This window comes from Sodiomyces alcalophilus (assembly GCF_042370955.1).
Source record: "Sodiomyces alcalophilus JCM 7366 unplaced genomic scaffold ACRALscaffold_4, whole genome shotgun sequence".
NCBI lineage: Eukaryota > Fungi > Ascomycota > Sordariomycetes > Glomerellales > Plectosphaerellaceae > Sodiomyces > Sodiomyces alcalophilus.
In genome coordinates this window covers 76177-96671 of record NW_027263535.1, presented here as the reverse complement: position 1 = coordinate 96671, position 20495 = coordinate 76177, and the positions used below count along the sequence as shown (strand labels likewise).

The window sequence follows — 20495 nt, the reverse complement described above, 5'->3', positions numbered from 1 at the left end:
AATAGAGCACGAGGGACGAGGGACCCAAGTAGCCCGATTTGCCAATCTGTGATCGCCAAAGTTGTATTGCAGATAGACGCAGTCATCATCCAGTTACTTAGTAAGTGGGTCAAGAAATACAATCATATACTCGCTAGACGTGTAGGTATCGGAATTGATCCTTGATGCTACCTTATTCCATAATCATCAACCCCTTTCCCGTCCCGTCCTTTCCTTTGAAAGGGAACTTCCCGCGAGGTCCCGCGAAGTGGCCCAACAACCTTATTCGTCGTGTAGCTCATCAGTACCTACAATGAATGCTCTGCGATTCGTTTCTCCTGCTGGCTCAGGATGTGACCGGCATGGCACATTAACCTGGAAAGAAACCCATTGCAGCCAAGTTCCGACGCAGCACAAACGCCCCCCTTAACCCTCCGACGTGTCCATCTGCTCGGGATCCAGCTTCGACTTGGCAGCCGAGATCCTCTCTGACCTCCAAGCGTCAATCTTCGCCTTCAGCTCCGTGTCGGGGACCACGTCATCCACCGTCATGGGTTGTCGGGTAAACGGGTCCTTGGGATCCGACAACAGGTGCTGGATGATAGTAGAACGGTCCACAATGTGATGCGAAGGGAGAATGACGGGGTCCTTCATGAGGTCGCCCAGGATGGGATCTTCGAATTCGGCGGGAATCTCGCCCAGGTCGAGCTCGGCTTGGTCCGCAACCAGCTTGGACTCTTTGAATTTCTGTTTCAGGGCATCAAACTTGCGCAGGTCCGCCTCGTCCATCATACCTCGCTTGGCAAGGATGTAGCCGGCCTTGTCGAGAATCTCGGGCTTGTAAGACCGGCCATCCGCGGCCACTGCGTCGATAAACGTCTGCGACGAGCCGAGATTGAGGTAAATCTCCACAAAGTCCGAGAGGAGGACGCGCGGCTGGAAGTGGTACTTCTGCGGGTTGTTAACCTTGAGCTGACCCATCTTGGGGCCCGCTAGCGTCTGGAGGTTGTAGTTCAACATGCTGGCCAACCGCTGCACAATCTCGGGCATGGTGAACGCCTCGCCCAGCGCCGATGTGAACAGCTTCATCATGGAAAGCGTCTCGTTGGCCAGCTGCATGTAAGAGCCGGCCTGGCCCTCCAGCGTCTGGAGCTCCTCGAGCTTCTTCTGCCGGTCCTGGGCCGACATGCCCGTGTTCTGATCCAGCTCGGCCTGCAGCGTGTGGATTTTGGGGAACTTGGTCAGGGCCTCGTCAAGAACGTACGTGGCATCGTTCAGCAGCAGATTCACAAACTGCACGAAGAACTGTCGGTTGACCTTGCTCTCCCGCGTGAGCTGCGCCTTGTAGACGTCGTTGCCCCACACGCACCTGATGACCTGGAAAATCTCGTACCGAATGTTGAATTTGTCGTAAAATGCCGTGTGCGCCCCCGTGGACTCGCACTCGATGTAGAATTTGATAAGTGCATGCAGCAGATGGTCGTTGGCAAACTTGGACCCGTACAGCTGGTCACCCAGGACACCCTTCTTAAAGTGCATGAATGGCCAAGTGCCGGAGAACAGGAGCGTGACGAGCGACGACTTGAGGTAGGGGTTTTTGATAAAGTCGGACGCCTCCAGGAATCCGATACAGAGTGCGATCATCTCGTTGCCGACAGCCGACGGCAAAATCTGGGGGAGGTAACTAGAGAGAGATGGATATGAGAATCATGATCACATTTGGGTCTTGGCGGCGCACCAAGGACTAAGGGGCTACCTGAGGTGGCGAGAGAACAACAAGCAGGCACATACCGGTATACAAACTTGAAGTTGTCGACGACATCCTGAAGAGCGTATTCAGGCAAGCAGGAGAAGGCCTCGGGTGGTGGCGTCGGGAGGGGCAGCCTGAGGAAAAGAAACTGGTAAGCTCATCGTAAAATCCGGAGGGCAAGGTGGTTGGGGACGAGACGAACTTGAGGTCCTTGTCGGGGGTGTAATCCGACTGACTTGCGAGGCGCAGCAACCAGACGGCAACGTAGCGCATAAAGCGCAGAGATAGCTCCTGCATCTTTTCGTCAAGGAATACACCTTCTATGGCATTCCTGCTGGCGATGGCCTTTTCGAGCACCTCTGTGTGCCGCTTGAGACTGATCTCGAAGATGGCGAGTTGCGTCGGGACCTGGTGACGGTCGCCGGTGAATTAGTATACATAGCGGCCGGGGAGGAGGTTGGGGAGGAGACCCGGAGTGTCGTCTCAACGTACGTTGGCCACCTTGTGGCGTTCCGCTTCCATGCTCGCAATGTGCTTCTCGTAGAATTTGATATCCCGCTCCAACGACTTGAGCTTGGCGCTGGTGGCGCCGCTGCCATAATGATGAGCGGCCAATGTGAGGAAGAAAACCTCGGAGATGAAGTTTGAGGGTTGGTCGTCGGTCTTGGCGTAGAAGGCATCGGATGTCGCTTGGTCGGCATTCAGCTTGGTCTCGTCCTTAATCGCGACTCGCGGCTGGCGCCTGAAGTAGTCGACCTCGATTCTGTTCACCTTGGAAAAGGTGGTATCCATGAAAGGGGAACAAAACCGGTCCAGGACGACCGTCAGGTTGAACATGAAGCCATCCGACGACACCTCGCGGGGGTCGACTTGAATGGCCCTCCTCTTGTGGTTCAAGTTGACGCCCAGAGCAAACCAGTCGAGCATGACATTCCTAGTCTCGGCACCGGCGCGAATGAAAGCATTGGCGATGTTGAAAAGCTCATCCTGGTGAAGCCGCAGGATGGTCCGCATGGCATCTTGGGACTGGGCCACGCGCGAACGGTCAAGCTGGCGAGGATTGGGGAAGTAGGTAAGCGCAACTTGTTGCTGCAGCGGAGAGAGTCGGAAGAAGGGGCCCAGGATGGTGTCGTTCTCTAGATCGGGTGCGGCCCCCTCCGTCAAGAACTTGGGGTGAGCTGACACGACCTGGAGAAGCGCCGGGAACCTGGTATAGAAGACCATGGCGTTGAGGTACGGGCGGAAGTCATCCTCCATCGTCAGTCCCGCCAGTCTTTTGCTGATGCTGGCCATGGCGTCGGCAAAGACGGACTGTACCTGGTCATCTTCGGGGAACCGGTCGATTGCCTCCTTCGTCCAGTCCATCGGCAGTGCATCCTCGTGGTCGTATGCGCGCAGAAGGCAGGGGACAATGTCCTCGGGTGTCGAGCGTCTACGAAGGAAAGAAAAAGGGGGGAAACGTTAGCCGGCCGAACAGGTGGACGACAATAACACACATGGCCAAACGGGGAGCAAGCGGCGAGGCACGACCACGTACCCGAAGAGATCTGGCATGGTCAGAGAGAAGAGCGAGTAGCTCATGCACAGCCTCTTGGCCTCCTCGAGGACCGTCTTCTTCTCTGCCGGCCCATCCTTAAGCTGGCCCAGAGTACGAGTAATCCTCTTCCAACAGGAGAGAAAATATGTCAGCAGCGAAGTATTGTGCGGTCGTATCGTCGCAGATTCAAGAATAACGGAATCGAGAAGGTCCTCGGTCAACTTGGCCGGCAAGCCGGACTCGGCAACTTCGGACGAGGTATTGGGGAGGAAGGCGAGCTTGTGTCCCTGGGCTTCCAAACGCTCGGGATCGAGAGTGACACGGAAGATGCCGCTGAGGACTCTGTCGGTCCAGTCGGCGATGGACTCCTCCTGGGTCAGGTTGGGCTTCTTACTCGCATGCTGGGTGCCCTGCGATCGGTCATCGATTTTAGCGGCCGTACGCTTGCTGGAGCTGTCGTCGAGAGAAGGGGTGGCGGTGGTGGCGGCGGGTGTGATGTTTATTGTGCGTTTGGAAGCTTCCGGAGCCCTCTTCTGCTGCGTCTGATTCTGCTCCGTCGAAGACGACGTTGTCGGCTTTGAACTGGAAGTAGCGGACGAGTCTTCTGGCTTGGGAGTCGCAGTTCCGAGCTTGGCCAGTCGCCTCAAGCGAATCTGCGAAGCAAAACCATCATAGTTAGTTCAACCGAAGCTTGCCGTACAGCATATACAGAAAGAAACACCGAAGTGATTGGGTGGGGGTTTGAAAGGCACAACCTGTTCCATGGTATTCCGGTCGGGGGCATCGGGCGTACCCCCTGCAGACTGGTTGTGATCTTGCGCCGGATCCATGGTAATGAGCTCTCTAGCCGTGGTGCAACACAGCAGCGACACGCAGTGGGGTGGGGGTGCCTGACGGGCAAGTCCGCGCGATGCGAACAGACGGAGGACGGCGGGAGCTCAGCACACGGGGGAATAGGAGGGAAAGAAAAGAGCAGATGAGATTAAATACCGAAACATCCAGCTGCAAACAGAAACAAAGAAGTATCTGGTGATAGAGAGACGCAGGCTGAGAACGCGGCGAGAATGAAGTGACCAGGTAAGTTGATTCAAGACGATGACGGAAAGTCCACTGCTTAAAGTCCACTGCCTAATTAGTATTCCGCTTTGTCGGGGTTAGGTGCTACGGCTGTAGTGGGGGGTTCATTTGGTCACGTGAAAAGTGGGCGGGGTAAGTTGTTATGGACGTCAACATCAGCACCACTTGATAACCTTGTCTGGTGATAACATTGTACGTACCTCGTTTCCGTCTACATCGCGTTATTTTTCCCCTCTTCTAATTAATGACACGACTAACTAAATCGCGATCGAGGTATAGATGAATACTTTCATGAATCAGGCACGGCGCAAATTACACCATAGACGGCTACAGTAATCATCCTTCGTACATACGGGGGTTCTAGGCGTCTTCGTGTGACGTAGGTATTATTAATACAATCGCTCAGAAAAACTTCCGCGGAATTCTTAGCCATTCGCCGCCACTATTCTACGCGTCGAAGTTTAAGTTTAATATTCGTCGAAGAGGAACTACACTCAATACAACTTGACACAGGATATAGTACGAACTTCGCGACCTAACGTCTTAATAAGTGGATAGGAAAAAAAAAGTTCACGTACGAGTACACCTCAACTTGGGCTCTGCAGCCAGTCAGTCCTCTGAACGGAGCAGATCGTGGGCAGACAAGGGTATTTTCCACGGCAGGCCTGATCGGTAAAACGATTGGGGTCGTCCGCTCTGTTAAACATAGTGATTCGTCAAAACACGGCACTGCTGACTCCTGTCCATGATTCCGTTCGTCGATTTTGCTTGGGGAGACTCGAAAGCGATAATAACTTTAGCGGAGAGGAGAAACAGAATGAATGCCCATGACTCTGCCATATAGATTTGACATCGTGAACTGGGCTGCGGCATCCCGTTGATGACACTCCTCATTTGCATATAGGGTCTAATGTTAACACGCAATATAAAATCGAATAGAACAAGACAATGGACTTGATCATCTTTTGTTTTCTTCCCGTCTTCGATCGATTTAACTTCTAGCTAGGTAATAAAGGATATCGGGCTAGTTTAATTTACAATATTCGTATATCGTTAAGAAATACCATTCAAGGTATCGACACCTGGGAGATCCATATGTAACGGGTATTCCATAGTTATATCCCGACCACAACGCCGAAAGGAAGACGTAAATCATGAGAACAAACCTGAAACCTGTGGAAGCAGCCCTCACAAATCATATCTCATCATCGTCAGTCTCACCTATTCTCATTTTTTTGTTCTTTTCCTTTTTTTTCCCCTTTTTTTTCTTCTTTTTCTCTTGCTAAAGGCGCGGGATACCATTCGACCCATCACTCGGCCGCCTTGACCCCATCAATGGCATCTCCCCTTCGCTGTCGGAACCTCCCCTACCGCGCCCTGCCGATGTTGACGATGCGCCAGGGGCAGCCGCACCAGTGCTAGTCCCGGCAACACCTCCACCCGAGCCGCTACCGCCACCGCTACCACCGCTCCCCCCGGCTCCCGCGCTGGAACTCACGGCTCTGTGGGCCAGCCGACTCCGCTCCAGCTCCTCGCGGCTCCTGTTCATCAGCCAAGCCACGTGCATCTTGAGGATCCCCAAGTTGGTGCGGATCTCCGTCATCTCGTTCTTGATCGGCATCACCTCGTTGAGCACCATAACCATCTGCCGTCCGTCGAGCTCCGTCAAGTCCTTCTGCACGCCTTCGATCCGCCGCTCGACCTCTTCGTAGATCCCCATCACCGCCTCCTCCGGCGAGCACGCCTTGGTCCTGTCCGGGCCGAGGAACCGCAGCGAGTCCCACGACTCCCCGCCCCTCCGTCCGTCCTGCTCCCGTCTGAGCTCCTCCAGCAGCCGATCCCGTTCTTCGTTTTCGCGTCGCAGACGCTCCATCTGCTTCTCCTGCTGCTTGACCTTTTCGCCTAGAACCAAACAGATCCTGTATACGCACGTCTCGTGGTGCTCCGCCAGCAGCATACGCTTAGCCCGGTGCCGACACCCGTACTCGGTGTAGTCGCACGCGGCATCCACCTCCGGGCACTCGCGTTTCAGGTGCTTGTCGAGGTCTGATTTTCGCGTATCTTTCCCACATGACGCGCAAGTAGTTGTGTTCTTGGGACAGTCCCGGATGATGTGCTCATCCATGGTGGCCTTCTCCGTCTGGGTTTCACAGTACGGACAGGCCGTCGCAGTATGGAGGCACTTCTTTTCGTTCTTCCGCAACAGCCGTGTGGTAACCTTTTTCGGGCACGTAGCGTCCGGACACGCCGCCAGGGTATAATCGCACTTATGTGTATGCATAACAACGTCTTCCCGCCTCATATTCTCTTCGCATCCTCGCTCCGCGTTGGGACACGCCACCATAAGACTGTCCAGCTGGTTTCGGAGCAGCCGCGAGGTGGCGCGAACGTTCTTGGGTCGGAACTTCTTTCGGTCGATGGGACATACGTGCCTCGTCTCGCACGCCTGCTTGAGGCAGTCGAAGCAAAATGTGTGGTCGCAGGGCGTTGTGACGGGAGTGACGAAGGGCATTTTGCAGATGGGGCATAGCAGGTTGTCGTCGACCGCGTCGACGTAGACCAGGCCGTGGAAATCGATAATATCGAGCACTCGCTGGGGATTGACCAGGGGATATCGTCTATGCTCCGGCTCGATAATATCGTCCGCCGGCCATGGAGGCGGGGAGGGTGACGGTAGGCGTTGGTGCAGCAATCGGCTGGTCGACGGTTGTGAAGGGTCGGAAGATGTGGGGATCCAGGGGGTATTTTCATCGCCGTCGAGTCGCGAGGCATCTTCGATCGCCTCGGTCACCCGCTGGGTGAGGTCGGGATCGCGGAGCGGGTTGAATGGTGGCATGGCACAATCGTCCCGTGTCGTGTGCCGTACGCCGAGTGTTCGCTAGACGATGCCCATGCGTCCGCTATCATCGATATCAGTTAAATAATCAGGTGTGATCAGTTGAATTAATCAGGTGTGGTTCTCTTGAGACTGTAGCACACCGAGTCGCGGAGGTTCTGAGGATGATTAGATTGACGGATAAGTTGGCTTGAATATGTTGTTGCGCAGTATCATCATATGTATGGCACCGCGCAGATACCGACGTGACGGGAGCGCCTCCCTGGGCGCGAAGCCGAGGCAAACAGTGACATAAGGGGGGCCCACATCGCCCCACCCCCACCTGAACCCCGAGCATGGTACGGTAGGTACGTAATTACCCAGTCTTTACGAAGTACCTAGGTACTTCTTATTACACGTGCACATCTCAACATTGACGGACAAAAGACGACGCCGAGATTAAAACCTCTGCATCTCAAACCTGGTAATCGATAGGAGTATTGCCGTCATCTTATCAGTCGACGCTCTCGATATTGTTGCTCAGCTTGAGGTAGTTTGTCCGCATCTGTTCCTCCAATTTCCCTTCGTCCCCAGCATACTGCGCCAGTTCTATCGCCAGCTCCGCCCAACTCTGGCACGCCTCGTCCTCGCCGAGAGAATACATCGTTACGCCATGGTTAAAGGCCACAGCGACTAGCCAATGAATTTCCTCCGACGGGAATGGAGAGCCGCTCTAGGAACACATCAGCGACTGCATTGTCGATCACAGTATTCGCGCCCACTGCAAAGCGGGACAACAGGCCTCTCACCTTTGCGGATATCTTGACTTTGTCGATAGCCTCCTGGAGGAGTTGCTTTCCTAGATGATCCTCCAATGGCAACACCGCTTGGAAGAGACACCTGATGTACTTGGCCAATCGACCGCAATCGAAGCGCTCGAGATTCCAAATTTGGTTGATTACTCGTCTCATATGCGGGTACAGCTCTGTCTCGTCGTCCTCGGAGTAAGCAACGCGCGTCCTGCTGATAGGAGGGGAGCAACTCCGGCACGTACCGCGAGGCGGCACCGATCCTCTCAGAAGAGAATCGGCCATAGCTTTGAAGGTCCCAACACTCTTGCAGTCCATCGCCTTTTGGATCACTTCGCCAAGTTCGCTATATTTCCCGAGTCCTATTGCCGCCTCGAAGTCAAACTCGAGCAGGACGGCGAGCTTACCCAGTAGATCCGTTGTTATGAGCTCGTCCAGATCGTCTCGGACTTTCTGAAACTCCCCATCAAACTCCGCCACATGATACCGCACCGCGATGTAGGCCTGCCGCTGTTGCTCTCGAACATCTTCGACTCGAGCCATCGCCATCTGGGCCGACGCGATTATGAAGCGACAGAATAAAGACCGTAGTGCAATATCACCTGCGTGCTCTCTGGGGAGGTCGGGTGGGTAGTGTTCATGCAGCGCAAGGCAGGAACCTAGGATCCGGACCAGATGTTGGAGGTCCCAGTCGGCAGTATGCCCGACCCCGATATTATACCCGTTCTTACAGAACCAGTCCAGTTCCTTGACCGTGTAGAGCTGGCGGCCCTCTGCGTCTGTCGAGCCCTTTCGGACATCCTCTACTGCTGAGCACACAGTTAGTTGCTAGATGCCAACCCCTTCGCCTGCTGTGAGGGTAAGTCAACCTGTCTCGAAAGATCGACAGACGTCTTCTACAAGATCCTCCTCGCACACAGACGCTCTGTCCTTGGCGTCTAGGATTCCGACAATGCAACGAATGGAGGAACGCAAAAGCGCGGGACGATGAACCTGGTCCGAGTCATCTCGCTTGAGGAGGACCTTCATGGCTTGGTATGCGCGCATCCTGTCTCCTACTCTCTGGGCGGCCTGCATGCATGCGTAAAGGAACCGAGGATCCGTCGATGGCGTCCTGGAGATAGCCTCGAGACATCCGGCCGCCATTTCTGTATCCGCCGTCTGTAATGCGACCCTGTACATGAGGTAGCATGTCATGGGCTCGCTCCGAGCAGATTCGTTCAGCGCAAGGAACACCTCTTTCGCCTTTCCGCAGTCATTCCTTTCGAGACCACACAATATGAGCTTACTGCAAAAGAATCAGCATCAAGGTCTCGCCAATTACTGGTATGTCCACCAACCGTCCAATCTTCGCATGGTTGGCTGGGCCTACGTCGAGGAAGAGCTCGTGCGCTGCCACGTGGAGCCAGCCCTCCGCGTGGTCGAACTGCTCCTGCCTGAAGGTGACATTGACCTTGTTCCAGAGGAGCTAGGTCTCTTCTCAGGTAAGCACTTTCAACAGAATGTCATGCGACTCACCGTCACAGCTGCGACAGCAGTTGAGCTATCTACAGGCTTTCCCAGACTTCCGTAAAGACTCGTCACGAGATTCCCGAGAGACCGGATGGCTTCTCCCGTGTCCTCTTGGTTCGTGGCCATGGAGACCCGGCGTAGAAGGGCTCGTTGCATCCACTCGGGTCGTGGAGACTTGACGAGTTGACTCTTTAGCCACTCATCCATGGCACTGCAACCGAGAGTAGGATGCCTCTGGTAAAGCTTTCCGATATGGTGATCAATGAGCTTGTAGAAGGCGTCTGAGAAGTTGAATGTCCGGATCATCCGCGTGAGAATATCGGCGTAGACGGCTTCGTCGAACAGTTCGGGTGGCGCCTGTTGCAGAAGCTGCAAGCGAAGCACAAGCACGACAGGCTTTTCTCCAAGTTCAACCGCCATGTGTTCGACCACGTTCGAAGCTACTTTGGCATCCTCCGGGATGCCTGTATGGAGGAGGGCACTGACCAGAGTGCGTGCTATAACCAATCGCAGCTCAATGCCATCCCTCGACAGTTGATCGAGTTCTGGTACGTTGATGACTTCGTAGGCGCGGTCTAGCCACTTCGCCCCTGTTACGTAGTCTTTTCTGATTGACAGGTCTTTTCCCATTCCGAAAAGCACCTCGGCAAGGTGTTCCGCCGATGCACGATCAAGGGACCGGCGGAGTTCTTCTGTTTTATTGTACATGTGCTCGGCAACATCTAGGCGGTCTTCTTTCCACGCCTGGATTTCGTCAGCTGTCCGTACCATACAAGGGAAAGGAGGAAAGAATCCAAGGCCAGCTAACCAATGCCGTCCGCAGAATGAGGTATTCGGCTTCCAGCTGCTCACAGTGAGCTACCTCGTCTGGGCTGAGACCTTGTTTAAGCGTCGGAAAGTGACTGATGTATTCGGCCGTTTTCTGTAGGGCGTTCACTGCCGTTGCCGTGTCTCCATCGTCTGATGGAGCGGTTAGAGAAATACGGGAATAGTCATGGAGGGATGTGCGATCGCTTGGGCAAGGGGGCATGTGTGGGTGATGACCGACGCACCAAGAGCTAGTCTGGCGACTTTGAAACCGACAGAAAACAACTGGACAACGTCTCCAAAGCGCAGCTCACGACCATCTATCCCCGGCGGGTGGGCCAGTGCCATGAGCAGGAAGGCAAAGTGGCGGCTCTGCAGAAGGAGTTTCCCCCTGGTCGAGACAACTGCCTCGGGGACTACATCTCGGCGGGTGCCGACGCAGACATTGTAGAGCTGGCGGGAATGGTTGTCCAGGTCTTTTCTCAGTCGTTTCCTGGTGACCAGCTTGATCGACAGGCGGTTAAGCTGTCGAATCGCGTCGACAAGCTCGGCCAGGAGGGGTTCAATGGAGGGACAATCACGGGAGGAGACAAGTCGAAGCTTCAGGCTTTCGCAGAAATCTGCACGAATCCCAGGTCAGGACCAGAGGACAGCAAGTAGGGCGCAGGGCGTAGGATGAGAAGAACTGCGGTTCGTCGCACCTAAAAAGGACTTGACCTTGTCGGATTCCCCTGACTCGCTGTGCACTTGGCTTTGCTTCATCGTCCGACTCCTGCCGGCAGACAGGAAATGCTTCGAGGACATGCTTGAAGTCGAACGCCTGGGCCAGGAGTTGAATCCTTCAGAACGTGAAAACTTGGAAGATGTCTTCGGGATAGACAATACCTACTGTATGTACCTTTCAGAAGTCACAGGAGCGGGGATGCCCCGTCGTACCTTCCCAGAGTTCCTCGAAGGCCTTCACCTCGGGGCCTCTCGGTGAATGGGCGGTGTAGAAACTGCCTTGCGATAGCCCTGCTATGAGTTACCTATTTCACCTTTCAGTAACCTAAGTAGATAAGGTATACAGTAACACGGCCCAAACCTTGGAATGGATATCCTTTCATACTCCAATTCTCGGGGACCGTCCGTATCGTTACGTAGAGGACCTCTGGCCATCCATCCTAGAGGCACATCTGATGCTTTTTTAAACCCGTGAGTACCCGTGCCTTTTTTCTATCCAGCTCTTAAACACCGTCCCAACTAACGCCCCATGCCAAATGGAAACTGATCCGCTCAGAATGAATTTCTTCACGTCTTGACCACGTCGTTGGGTAAGAAATTACCCACAATCAACGTCGGACTAAGGTATCGGATCCAGCCCTGTTAGCAGTTGCCCCCAGGAAAGAGGCAGGTCGGGTAAACGTACAGCTTATGATCATCCCTCCGGATCATGAAGGACAAACAGCAACGGACGCCCGGATCCGTAGCCTTATCGTTCGGTTTCTTCAGCGTACAGGCCGTCAGGAGCGTGTCGTGCGTCGGATCGAACGCAATGGTTCCAAACTCCTCCCAATATCTGACCAGGGATTCTTCCGTGAGGATTTCATGGAGCGAGATTCGGCCCTGTTTAATATCTGTTGTCAGCGCAAAAAAGAAAAAAAAATTCACTACTCGGCTGGGATCATCGTTGCAGGAAGCATCGTACGTCTCGTAGGTTCTCCACCGGAACGCCAATCAGCTCGGCCATCTCCTTGTTGCCACGGAAAATCTCCCCCGTTCTCCTCCAGCAGCAGGCGGGAACTGCCATGCTGGCAAACACGCGGTCATACTCCATCAATTGTTTCTCGAACCACATCTCCACATATAGCAGCTCCATGTCCGTCAGCGTCTGGGCCTTCTCGCGAAACTTGGGTCGGAATCGGTCAATGGTCCGCAAGATCTTGTGCTTCGATTCGGCAGCGATGTGCGAGTCCAGATACTTCCCCAGCCTTACGTAGCCATTGACGTAGTTGAACGGCTTCAGGAGTCCGGCCTCGTATTTCGCTTTGAGGACGTGCTGCATGCGTTCTTCGGGCGTGTCATTGCCCGACGGGTCGGCAGCTTGAAGGTAGTACTCCCGCGCCTTGTCCTTATCTGACTGGACGACGCTTCCCGGCTGCATGACGGCTTTCCCTTTCTCAATGTTGGGTGGCGGGAGCATGGCCCTAGACTGGGGGGGCTGCGACTGCTGGTGTTGTCCCTGTGATTGATGGTGCTGACTCGGGTGTTGTTGCTGGTGTTGTTGCTGGTACCGATGCTGGTGCTGGTGCTGGTGCTGGTGCAGCTGCTGATGATGTTGCTGCGGTTCCGGCTGATGCTGTTGTTGTTGTTGTTGCTGCTGTGTCTGATGATGTTGCAGTAGATTGCCGGCAGCACCCGGAAATCCTGGTAACATGTTCTGTAGGCCCTGACCGGACGTGTTGAATGTCGGGTTCGTCTGGGGTTCGTCGCCGAGAATGTTGCTATCGTCGAGAAGATTCGTTCGAAGGAAATCATTGAGTAGATTGAACTCGTTCGTAACCTCGGGGGCTATCATATAGCTTGGATTGAAGTTTTGCATGTCTTGGAAATGATTCTGTGCCGTCCACCAGGCATCTGAGAATCCGGCGACTAAAAGAGACCACGTAGAAGGTATTAGTTATCGACTGTAATTTTTAGGACGCACTCGCGAAAGAAAAGGGTAAGGCAAGGAGGAATGTCGGCTCTGGGTGGCGATGGGCTTCTACCCGCGCCAGATGCGAAACCAAAACTCGAGCACGGCACAGACGACGACACGAGAGTGGGGTTGGACAAAGCATAGGCCTACATTGGTTCATGTTGACGCCGCTTCGCATGCCGTTTCCTTGCATGCCGGTCACGGGCGTGGGTGACACAAGCTGCAATGGGCTCCCCTGGCCTAGCAGATCTCTACCGAAAGACACAGGCTTCGCGCCTGTTGCCGCGCTCTGATCCAACCGTGTGTCTACTAGGGGCGGGGGCCCCATCGAGCCGGTGCGGTCGATGGAGGAGCGCTCGGCCTCGGACCGGGAGTCGGAGGCGTCCGCAGTAGACGATTGCCTGTTCCTCCCCTTTTTGGCGCCGGGTTGTCGGGGCTCATCGCGACAGAGGTGGCCAATATTGCGCTTGATACATCGCTTACAGGGACGATCCTAGACGGGTGGACGGCGGAGACGGGTTCGGGGTTAGCCGAGAGATGCGCTCTTTTCTTTGTCTGAAAGTGACAAGGCGGCCGGGATGGAGAGATAGGAGTAGAAATAAAACACATACGAGATCGCATGTCATGTGCTAGAGCCAAGAAGCCCAACGGGCCATCGGTCAGCTGTTGTTCAACGGCCGATTCTCAACGGACAGCGAGGTCAAATGAAGCGGTATATCGGAAGACGAGGAAAAGGAATTGGGGGACGTGGGATCGCGACAACGCAACAACCAGCTTCAAATGGAAGCATGATATCAACGGCGCAGATGGCGCACCAGGCGACAGCGGATTTGAGGCGTGCATCGGGCGGGATGGCCCTCCTTCACGAGGGTTCAAGCTGCGGGCGGGGTCGAAGTTGTACGGATCAGAAGAACCAAGCTATCTATCTGACTTACAGATCGCCGACAATAGACGCAAGCTGTAAGCCCGACAGCGGCCGTGCCGCCAATACATACGTTAGCCACCAGACATTGTCTCGGCAAGATACAGGAGCAGGAAGAAGGGGGAACGCGAGGGCGAGAAGTCGATTATCCGTGCGCAGGCATGTAGAGGCACAACTGGTGTCGGCGGAAGACGTACCATGACTGACCTTGCGGCGCTTCTTGGTAGGAGGTTTATCGGCCTCGGTCTTTGTGCGCTTCGGGTCCTGCTGGCCAGCAGGCTTCGACTTGGCCTTGTCTTTGGAGTTGTTTTTGTCCATGGCATGTTCGGGTTGCCCACCAGGGCTCGGTCCCATTGGATCTCGTGCTCGTGGTTACGCAGAGCAAAATCGAGTACGCGGATCGCGTCGAGGAGGGAGGCGTGCGGCTTGCGGCTTAATGCAGAAGCGCCTGCGTTAACGACACGACCATTCAACGTTGCTAATACCTAAGACACTAGGGTCGGACGGCCGACGGGGCGGGCGATGGGCAGTTTCGTGTCCAATGATGGTGTGTGCGTGTGGTACTTGTGGTAATATTCGAGTCTGGAGTGTCGGACAATTAATGGCTTATCGTGGGCGAATAGACGGTGGTCGCGTGTCCTGTGTGCCGGTTGCGTCTTGGTGGGTTGGTTTGGAGTTTGCTGAGTAGTGTAATCCGCCCAGGGGAAAACGTCAGTGATATGACCTTCCACTGCTGCTTATCCACACCCGTGGTTACCCCTCGGCGTCACGGTGGGCGTCAAGGTGAGGGCCATCCAGGGCCGAGCTGCGGGGCTTTAGGGGTCATTTTTCTAGGTCGGTACACCTGTAGCCGAGGGGTACGTGATGGGGAGTATCTGAGTACGTAATGTGGAATGACTAAGCGTCCCGAGACCCTGACTACCTAGGTACCATTACTGAGAATAGAATCATTAACCAACAACCCACCCTCACCAACCTCACCAACCTCCCTCACCCGAAAAGAATTCATTAAATTGTTATTATCGCTTGAGTGCAGCATTGGCGATCAAAAAAATGGAAACGTCGTCGACAGATACGCGCCCTTACCCGATACTCATATACAAGTCGAAAGTGGAACGATCAAGGTGAACGAGAAAGCTCAGCCTCATATCGCCACGAAGAAATTCTTCTCGCCTTCTTTCGGCACCACTCGCGCTGCCTTCATTATCGGATCTTCGCAGCTCAGCCTGATCCTTTCGGGCGTCGCCGGGCTCTCGAGCCGCAGCAACCCATCTCCCGCCTTGTCTTCCCCGACCGTCGCCTCTACCCCATGTTGCTTCCGCGACGCCTTGAGCGCGTCTCGAATGGCGAAGAAGACCGAGCTGCCCAGGAACAACGGCGGCTCCCCGACACCCCGGCTCCTCTGGATCGTCCGGAGGTCCGCCCACTCGACGTCCTTCAGCAGCGTCACATTGAACACCTGCGGGATGTCTCGGAAGCCGGGGATCTTGTACGCTCCGGGTCCCCGTGTGAAGAGGTTGCCCGCCATCGGCCCGTTTCGCAGCCACAACGATTCCTCCATCGTAAACAGTCCCATTCCCTGCACGAACGCGCCCTGGATCTGCCCGTAATCGATGGCCGGGTTGATCGACCGTCCCACGTCCATCTTGATGTCCGCTCGCAGACACGTCCACGTCCCCGTCAGCGTGTCGATCTCCACCTCGGCCGCCGCCACCCCCTGCGTGAAGTAGAAGAACATCTTGCCTCGGTTCTCTCCCCACACGTACCCGATCTCCGGCGTCTTGTAGAACCCCTGGGCCGACAGGTTCACCCGGTCGAAATACGCCGCGTGTGCCAGGTCCTTCATCGTCGCTTCCGGCCCCAGCGTTTCACGGTACGGTGCCAGACGTTCGTTGAGTTGCTGACACGCATTGTAGATGGCATACCCGTTGAGGTCCGATGACGCCGACGCCGCCGTCGACGACGCGTTGGCTACCGTGTTGGTGGCAGTTTCCGAGATGAACACGTTATCCAGCGGCACCTTTAATGCCTGCGCGGCGATCTGCGTCATCTTGGTGTGCAGGCCTTGCCCCATCTCCGTGCCCCCGTGCGCTACCAGAACGGAGCCGTCATGGTAGATGTGCACCAGCGCGCCCGCCTGATTCAAGAAGAGTGCCGTGAACGAGATGCCGAACTTGGTCGGGATGAGCGCCAGCCCACGCTTGCGCCACTTGTGTGCGTCGTTGAACTGCTGGACCAAAGCCCTCCTCATCTCGTAGTCCGACTCGTCCCGGAGCTGCTGATACATCAGAGGCACGTGCCAGTCGGTCATGGCCTGGTTGAAGTGCGTCTTCTCCAGGGGTTTGTAAAAGTTGACCTCGCGGATCTTTTCCACCGGCATCCCGAGCCGGTCGGCGATCTCTTCCATGTACGTCTCGGCGATGAACATGCCCTGCGGGCCTCCGAATCCCCGAAACGCCGTGTTGGACATGGTGTTGGTCTTGCACAAGCGCCCGCGTATGTGCACATTGGGAACCTTATAACAGCCGTCCGCATGCGTCATGGCCCGCTCACACACGGCGGCGCTGAGATCGAAGGACCAGCCTGCGTTGTTGAAGATGTCAAGGTCCAGCGCTTGGATCTTTCCGTCCTTGTTTACGCCCACCTTCCACCGCCCCAGGAAGGGATGCCGCTGCCCCGATGTGACCATGTCCTCCTCTCGCGTCAGCGTGCAACGCACCGGCCGCCTCGTCTTCTTGGCCGCCAGAGCGACGGCCGTACTGAGCGGGATCGACCTGGTTTCCTTCCCGCCAAAGCCGCCACCGAGTCGCTTCACTCGGACGACCACCTTGTTCGCCTGCACGCCGCACATCCGAGCCACGAAAGCCTGCGTCTCGTTGGCGTTCTGCGTGCTCGCAAAGACCTCCATTTCCCCGTCCTCGGGCTTGGGAACCACCAGGGCCGCCTGTGTCTCGAGGTAGAAGTGCTCTTGTCCGCCCATCCTGGCTGTGCCGCTGAACACGTGATCGCACTTGCGGAACGCCTCCTCGGGGTCGCCGAACGCCTCCTCGGGGTCGCCGTTCTTGATCTCGCGGAAAAACGTGTGGAAACTCTCTTTTTCAATCGCCTCCTCGATCGACAGGACAGGCGGCAGTTCCTCGTACTCTATCTTGACCTTGCGCGCTGCTTCGGCCGCCCGGATCGGCGACGTGGCCAGGATCATGGCAATAGGCTGGCCGGCCGTGTATACTTTGTCCTCGGCGAAAAATACTTCGTCAAAGTTGGGCGCCCCCCATCGGTTCTGCTCCGGCGTAGGAACATCGTTCTTGTCGACGTAGTCGACAACCCCCGCGACCTCAAGGGCTTCGGAGTAGTCGATCGATTTAATGATGGCATGGGCCTTGGTGGACAAGACAAAACACCCATGCAGCTCGTTCTTCAGGGCGGGGATGTCGTCCGTGTACTGGGCCTCTCCTGTCACCTGCTTCAACGCGGCGACGTGGTTGTTGGATTTTCCGACAATTTCCTGCTCATACGCGGCAGCAGTGTCCTTGTCCTCATAGCCGCTCGACAATGACCGCTCAATCTCGTCAATGGCTTCTTTGTCGACATACTCATTTTGGCCATCGATGTTAGTGAGTACGTCATGATAGAACCGGTAAAAGAAGCTGAGGGCAAGGGCCTTGCGGTATGACGCCATACCCCCTGGAACGCTGAACTGCAGATCAAAGTCGGTGCCCAAGGCGCTCATGGCACCCTCCAGCGTCTCCAGCTCTGCGAAGCGCCTGCCGACAAGAAACGCCATGGCCGTCTGGGCTGCCACCGTCATTGCGGCCATACCGCCATAGACGATGTTGGACTCCGCCACGACACCATCGGCGTCCAACTTGACGCGCATTGCAGCGGTGACAATGGCAATGTCGTCCTCCTTGCGTTTCGCCTGCTTGTATGAGCGGAAGAACTCGTCTTTGGACTGCATGACGGGGATCCGGATGGACGCGATCACGGCGTCCCGCGGTAATGCCGTCCGACGGTAGCCGGTGAAGAAGTGAGATATAGGGATTTCGGTCTCCTTGCTTTGTGACTTGGCAACCAGGACAGCATTGGCTGCCCAGAAAACAGGGTTCAGATCCGAAATGGGCGAGGCGGTCACCAGGTTGCCCGCAGGAGTGCCGACGTTGCGAATTTGCCTGCCGGCAAAGTATTTGAGCTGCTTGTAGATGGCCTCGAATACTTGACCCTTGGCATGGCCGTAGCGCCGAACAGCCTCCTGGCAGATATGCTCCAGATCGGTCAGAACCACGTTCCCGCCAATCTCGAGATGATCCTCGTGGAAGGAGTACTGGCGAAGTTCGGCAATGTCACCGACATAGACCGAGACGGGGTATTGCAGCGCCTTGAACTTGATCTCGATCTGGGTCTCGGTGCTCCCGCCGGTGATCTTGGCGTCGGGATAGACGGCCTTGATGGCGAGAAGTTGGTCGAGGGTGACTGGGCGATACCATTTCTTCCGCTTATTCCCGAAGGCAAGAGGCCGCATTTCGTGTTTCTTGAGCTGCGGCGGGAAGATGAGTTCGGTATCGGAGTTGTATGCAATGAAGCCCGGGGGAGTGAACCGCTTGATGGGCTGGTCGTCGAGTGACAGTTTGTCCATGCAGCATCCTCCATTCTTATTATCCCCATTCCCGTTCTCCATACAGCAGCCCGTGCCGCCGTTGGCCGTGGACTGGCCGCACCCTTTCTCCCTTGCGGTGAAGGTCTGGGCCGCATCGAGGATCGACCGGTAGCCGGTGCATCTGCAAAGGTTGCCGTCGAAGGCCTCTTCGACGTCATTTTCAGTCGGCGCTGGATTGTTCCGCAGCAGGGCGTAGAGACTCATGACGATTCCCGGGGTGCAGAAGCCACACTGGCTACCGTTGCCCTTGGCGATGCGTTCCTGAGCCGGGTGCGGGCTCTTGGTATTCCCAATTCCCTCGACGGTGATAACATGTTTGCCATCGATACTGACCAAGGGCGCCAGACAGGCATTCATGCTCGCATGGTAGATCTTCTTGGTTGTCGGGTTGAACTGCGAAACCACGACGGTACAGGCTCCACAACCCCCTTCGCCGCAGCCCCTGAGATACATACGTCAGTTCGTGGGTCCTGGGGACTTATATGGGAAGATTATTCGCACGAAAGGGAGGGGAAGATTGGCAATCTGGAACGTACAGCTTGGTGCCGGTAAGGCCAATACCCCGAAGGTATTCCAAAAGTGTGACCTCAGGATCAACATCATCCAAAACTACTCTTGTGCCGTTCAAATAAAAGCGTATGGTATCGTCGAAATCTGCGGTAAGGGCAGCGAGTGCCCCAACATCCCTTCCGGGAGAGAGCGCCGCGGGTGCCATAGTGCACCCAACGAGCGACGGGCAAGTTGTACAAAGGATAAGAATTAAGATGGCAAATGGCAAAAATATGATTATCACAGATGCAAAGCCCAGCCTTGCAACGCAAAGAAAAAAGGATATCGAAGAGTCGGCGGACCGTAAGTTCTGTAAAGAAGATGGCTGGACGAGCTAGCTACCTACGAATATATAGCTCCCTTGCCATGTGATCAGTGGTAAGCCGCAATCCCACTCGCTTGGCGGGTCGCGCCTCGAAACAAGGGATAAATGTTGGACAAGAGGAGTCTTGTTGAGTTTGAGTGGGTGTTAAAAAGATATAAGGAAGGAAAGAAAAGCGAAGGACAGTGGAAGATGGGCGAGGAGGCGAAGATATTAAGAAGTGCTGGGAGTCGAGGGGCGAATCGTGACCCCCTGGACCGTGTCTAATGTCTGCGGGGTACGGGTATTACTGCAGATCGCTGTCTTCCATCACAGTGCTCCAGGTATAACCCATGACCCACAATAGCTTTAGGGAGCACTTATTCCGACTGGGGCATTTGTTTATTCCGACTAGGGCCCTATTTTTTGTAGCCGGCGCTAGCCGCTAGCTATCACGAACCTTCTATTAATTAGGCAGGTAATCTAATTTATCTATCTACTATAACCACGATATCGTCTTTTCCACCTTTATAACTATCCACCTTTAATAATAACGTTAAAATGGCGCTTTTGCCGCCTTAGTTTTTTAACCTTAGATACGACGATATTAAAGAGCTTCTTGCCTACGCTAACGAGTAGGCCCGCGATAATAGATACGCGATTATAATCTAACGTCGAACTAACCTAGCTAAGGACGGTATATATCGCCGCTATAATCTTTACTACGATCATAGAGGCTCTATACGCCCTTCGGTTACTATAGGCGCGAGGCCTAATATAACCTCGAAGAAGACTACCTGCCCCTTCTAGGTTAAGGCTAATCTTATTAATAATCGTTGGTTTGCTATAATTATAAACCCTGATTATAACCACGAGGTAAGCCTTAATATCGCGGCCTATCCTATCCACTATAAAAGGAACTAGACCGACGAATAGAGGGAGGAGATCCGCTAGTAATTCCGTATAACCCTATTATCGGCTTATATAATTTACTCGTTTATACGCGAGAAATATCTAGACCAGGTTAGTACTTAATCCTCTATACTCTTCCCTATCTAATATATTCTTTTCTATTAGATTTAGCTACGAAGCGATATCGTTAACGA

At 54.9% G+C, this 20495-nt stretch overlaps 5 protein-coding genes across 5 annotated transcripts; all 5 read right to left on the bottom strand.

Annotated features, from left to right (window-relative positions):
* Window positions 1-32: 32 nt before the first annotated feature.
* Window positions 33-4336, bottom strand: ACRALDRAFT_1051238 (uncharacterized protein). Its single transcript, XM_071015680.1, has 6 exons — window positions 4022-4336; window positions 3267-3919; window positions 2222-3161; window positions 1932-2137; window positions 1771-1863; window positions 33-1663 (listed from the first exon to the last, which is right to left on the bottom strand). Exons 1-6 carry the CDS (start codon window positions 4094-4096, stop codon window positions 406-408), a joined length of 3225 nt encoding a protein of 1074 aa, XP_070874320.1. The 5' UTR covers window positions 4097-4336; the 3' UTR covers window positions 33-405.
* Window positions 4337-5414: 1078 nt separating this feature from the next.
* On the bottom strand, window positions 5415-7387 carry ACRALDRAFT_1064537 (uncharacterized protein). The gene has a single exon (XM_071016988.1). It carries the CDS (start codon window positions 7177-7179, stop codon window positions 5626-5628), a length of 1554 nt encoding a protein of 517 aa, XP_070874319.1. The 5' UTR covers window positions 7180-7387; the 3' UTR covers window positions 5415-5625.
* A 285-nt stretch (window positions 7388-7672) lies between these two features.
* Window positions 7673-10763, bottom strand: ACRALDRAFT_2105736 (uncharacterized protein; the record flags this gene model as incomplete). The annotated part of the gene is made up of 8 exons (XM_071023263.1): window positions 7673-7891; window positions 7968-8143; window positions 8213-8776; window positions 8837-9255; window positions 9308-9435; window positions 9486-10223; window positions 10288-10439; window positions 10532-10763. Coding segments are annotated over 8 exons (2628 nt in total), but the record flags the coding sequence as incomplete, so codon positions are not given.
* A 514-nt stretch (window positions 10764-11277) lies between these two features.
* ACRALDRAFT_1064539 (uncharacterized protein) lies at window positions 11278-14550 on the bottom strand. The gene is made up of 7 exons (XM_071016989.1): window positions 14083-14550; window positions 13899-13921; window positions 13575-13592; window positions 13114-13456; window positions 11974-12917; window positions 11695-11891; window positions 11278-11628 (listed from the first exon to the last, which is right to left on the bottom strand). The coding sequence occupies exons 1-7, from the start codon at window positions 14201-14203 to the stop codon at window positions 11577-11579; spliced, it is 1698 nt and encodes a 565-aa protein (XP_070874317.1). The 5' UTR covers window positions 14204-14550; the 3' UTR covers window positions 11278-11576.
* Window positions 14551-14704: 154 nt separating this feature from the next.
* Window positions 14705-19543, bottom strand: ACRALDRAFT_1064541 (uncharacterized protein). The gene is made up of 2 exons (XM_071016990.1): window positions 19076-19543; window positions 14705-18981 (listed from the first exon to the last, which is right to left on the bottom strand). Exons 1-2 carry the CDS (start codon window positions 19252-19254, stop codon window positions 15030-15032), a joined length of 4131 nt encoding a protein of 1376 aa, XP_070874316.1. The 5' UTR covers window positions 19255-19543; the 3' UTR covers window positions 14705-15029.
* Window positions 19544-20495: the final 952 nt, after the last annotated feature.

Excerpts from the sequence above, each read along its gene's own strand:
- ACRALDRAFT_1051238 (XM_071015680.1), bottom strand. The coding sequence starts at position 4,096 with ATGGATCCGGCGCAAGATCACAACCAGTCTGCAGGGGGTACGCCCGAT. Across the intron at positions 2,138-2,221 it reads AACGCCACAAGGTGGCCAAC|GTCCCGACGCAACTCGCCAT; the intron begins GTACGTTGAGAC and ends GACCGTCACCAG. Across the intron at positions 1,864-1,931 it reads ACCCCCGACAAGGACCTCAA|GCTGCCCCTCCCGACGCCAC; the intron begins GTTCGTCTCGTC and ends TCTTTTCCTCAG.
- ACRALDRAFT_1064539 (XM_071016989.1), bottom strand. The coding sequence starts at position 14,203 with ATGGACAAAAACAACTCCAAAGACAAGGCCAAGTCGAAGCCTGCTGGC. Across the intron at positions 11,892-11,973 it reads CGGTGGAGAACCTACGAGAC|GGCCGAATCTCGCTCCATGA; the intron begins GTACGATGCTTC and ends GATATTAAACAG. Across the intron at positions 11,629-11,694 it reads CGGAGGGATGATCATAAGCT|TCCGACGTTGATTGTGGGTA; the intron begins GTACGTTTACCC and ends CCGATACCTTAG.
- ACRALDRAFT_1064541 (XM_071016990.1), bottom strand. The coding sequence starts at position 19,254 with ATGGCACCCGCGGCGCTCTCTCCCGGAAGGGATGTTGGGGCACTCGCT. Across the intron at positions 18,982-19,075 it reads GGCCTTACCGGCACCAAGCT|GGGCTGCGGCGAAGGGGGTT; the intron begins GTACGTTCCAGA and ends TATGTATCTCAG.
- ACRALDRAFT_1064537 (XM_071016988.1), bottom strand. The coding sequence starts at position 7,179 with ATGCCACCATTCAACCCGCTCCGCGATCCCGACCTCACCCAGCGGGTG.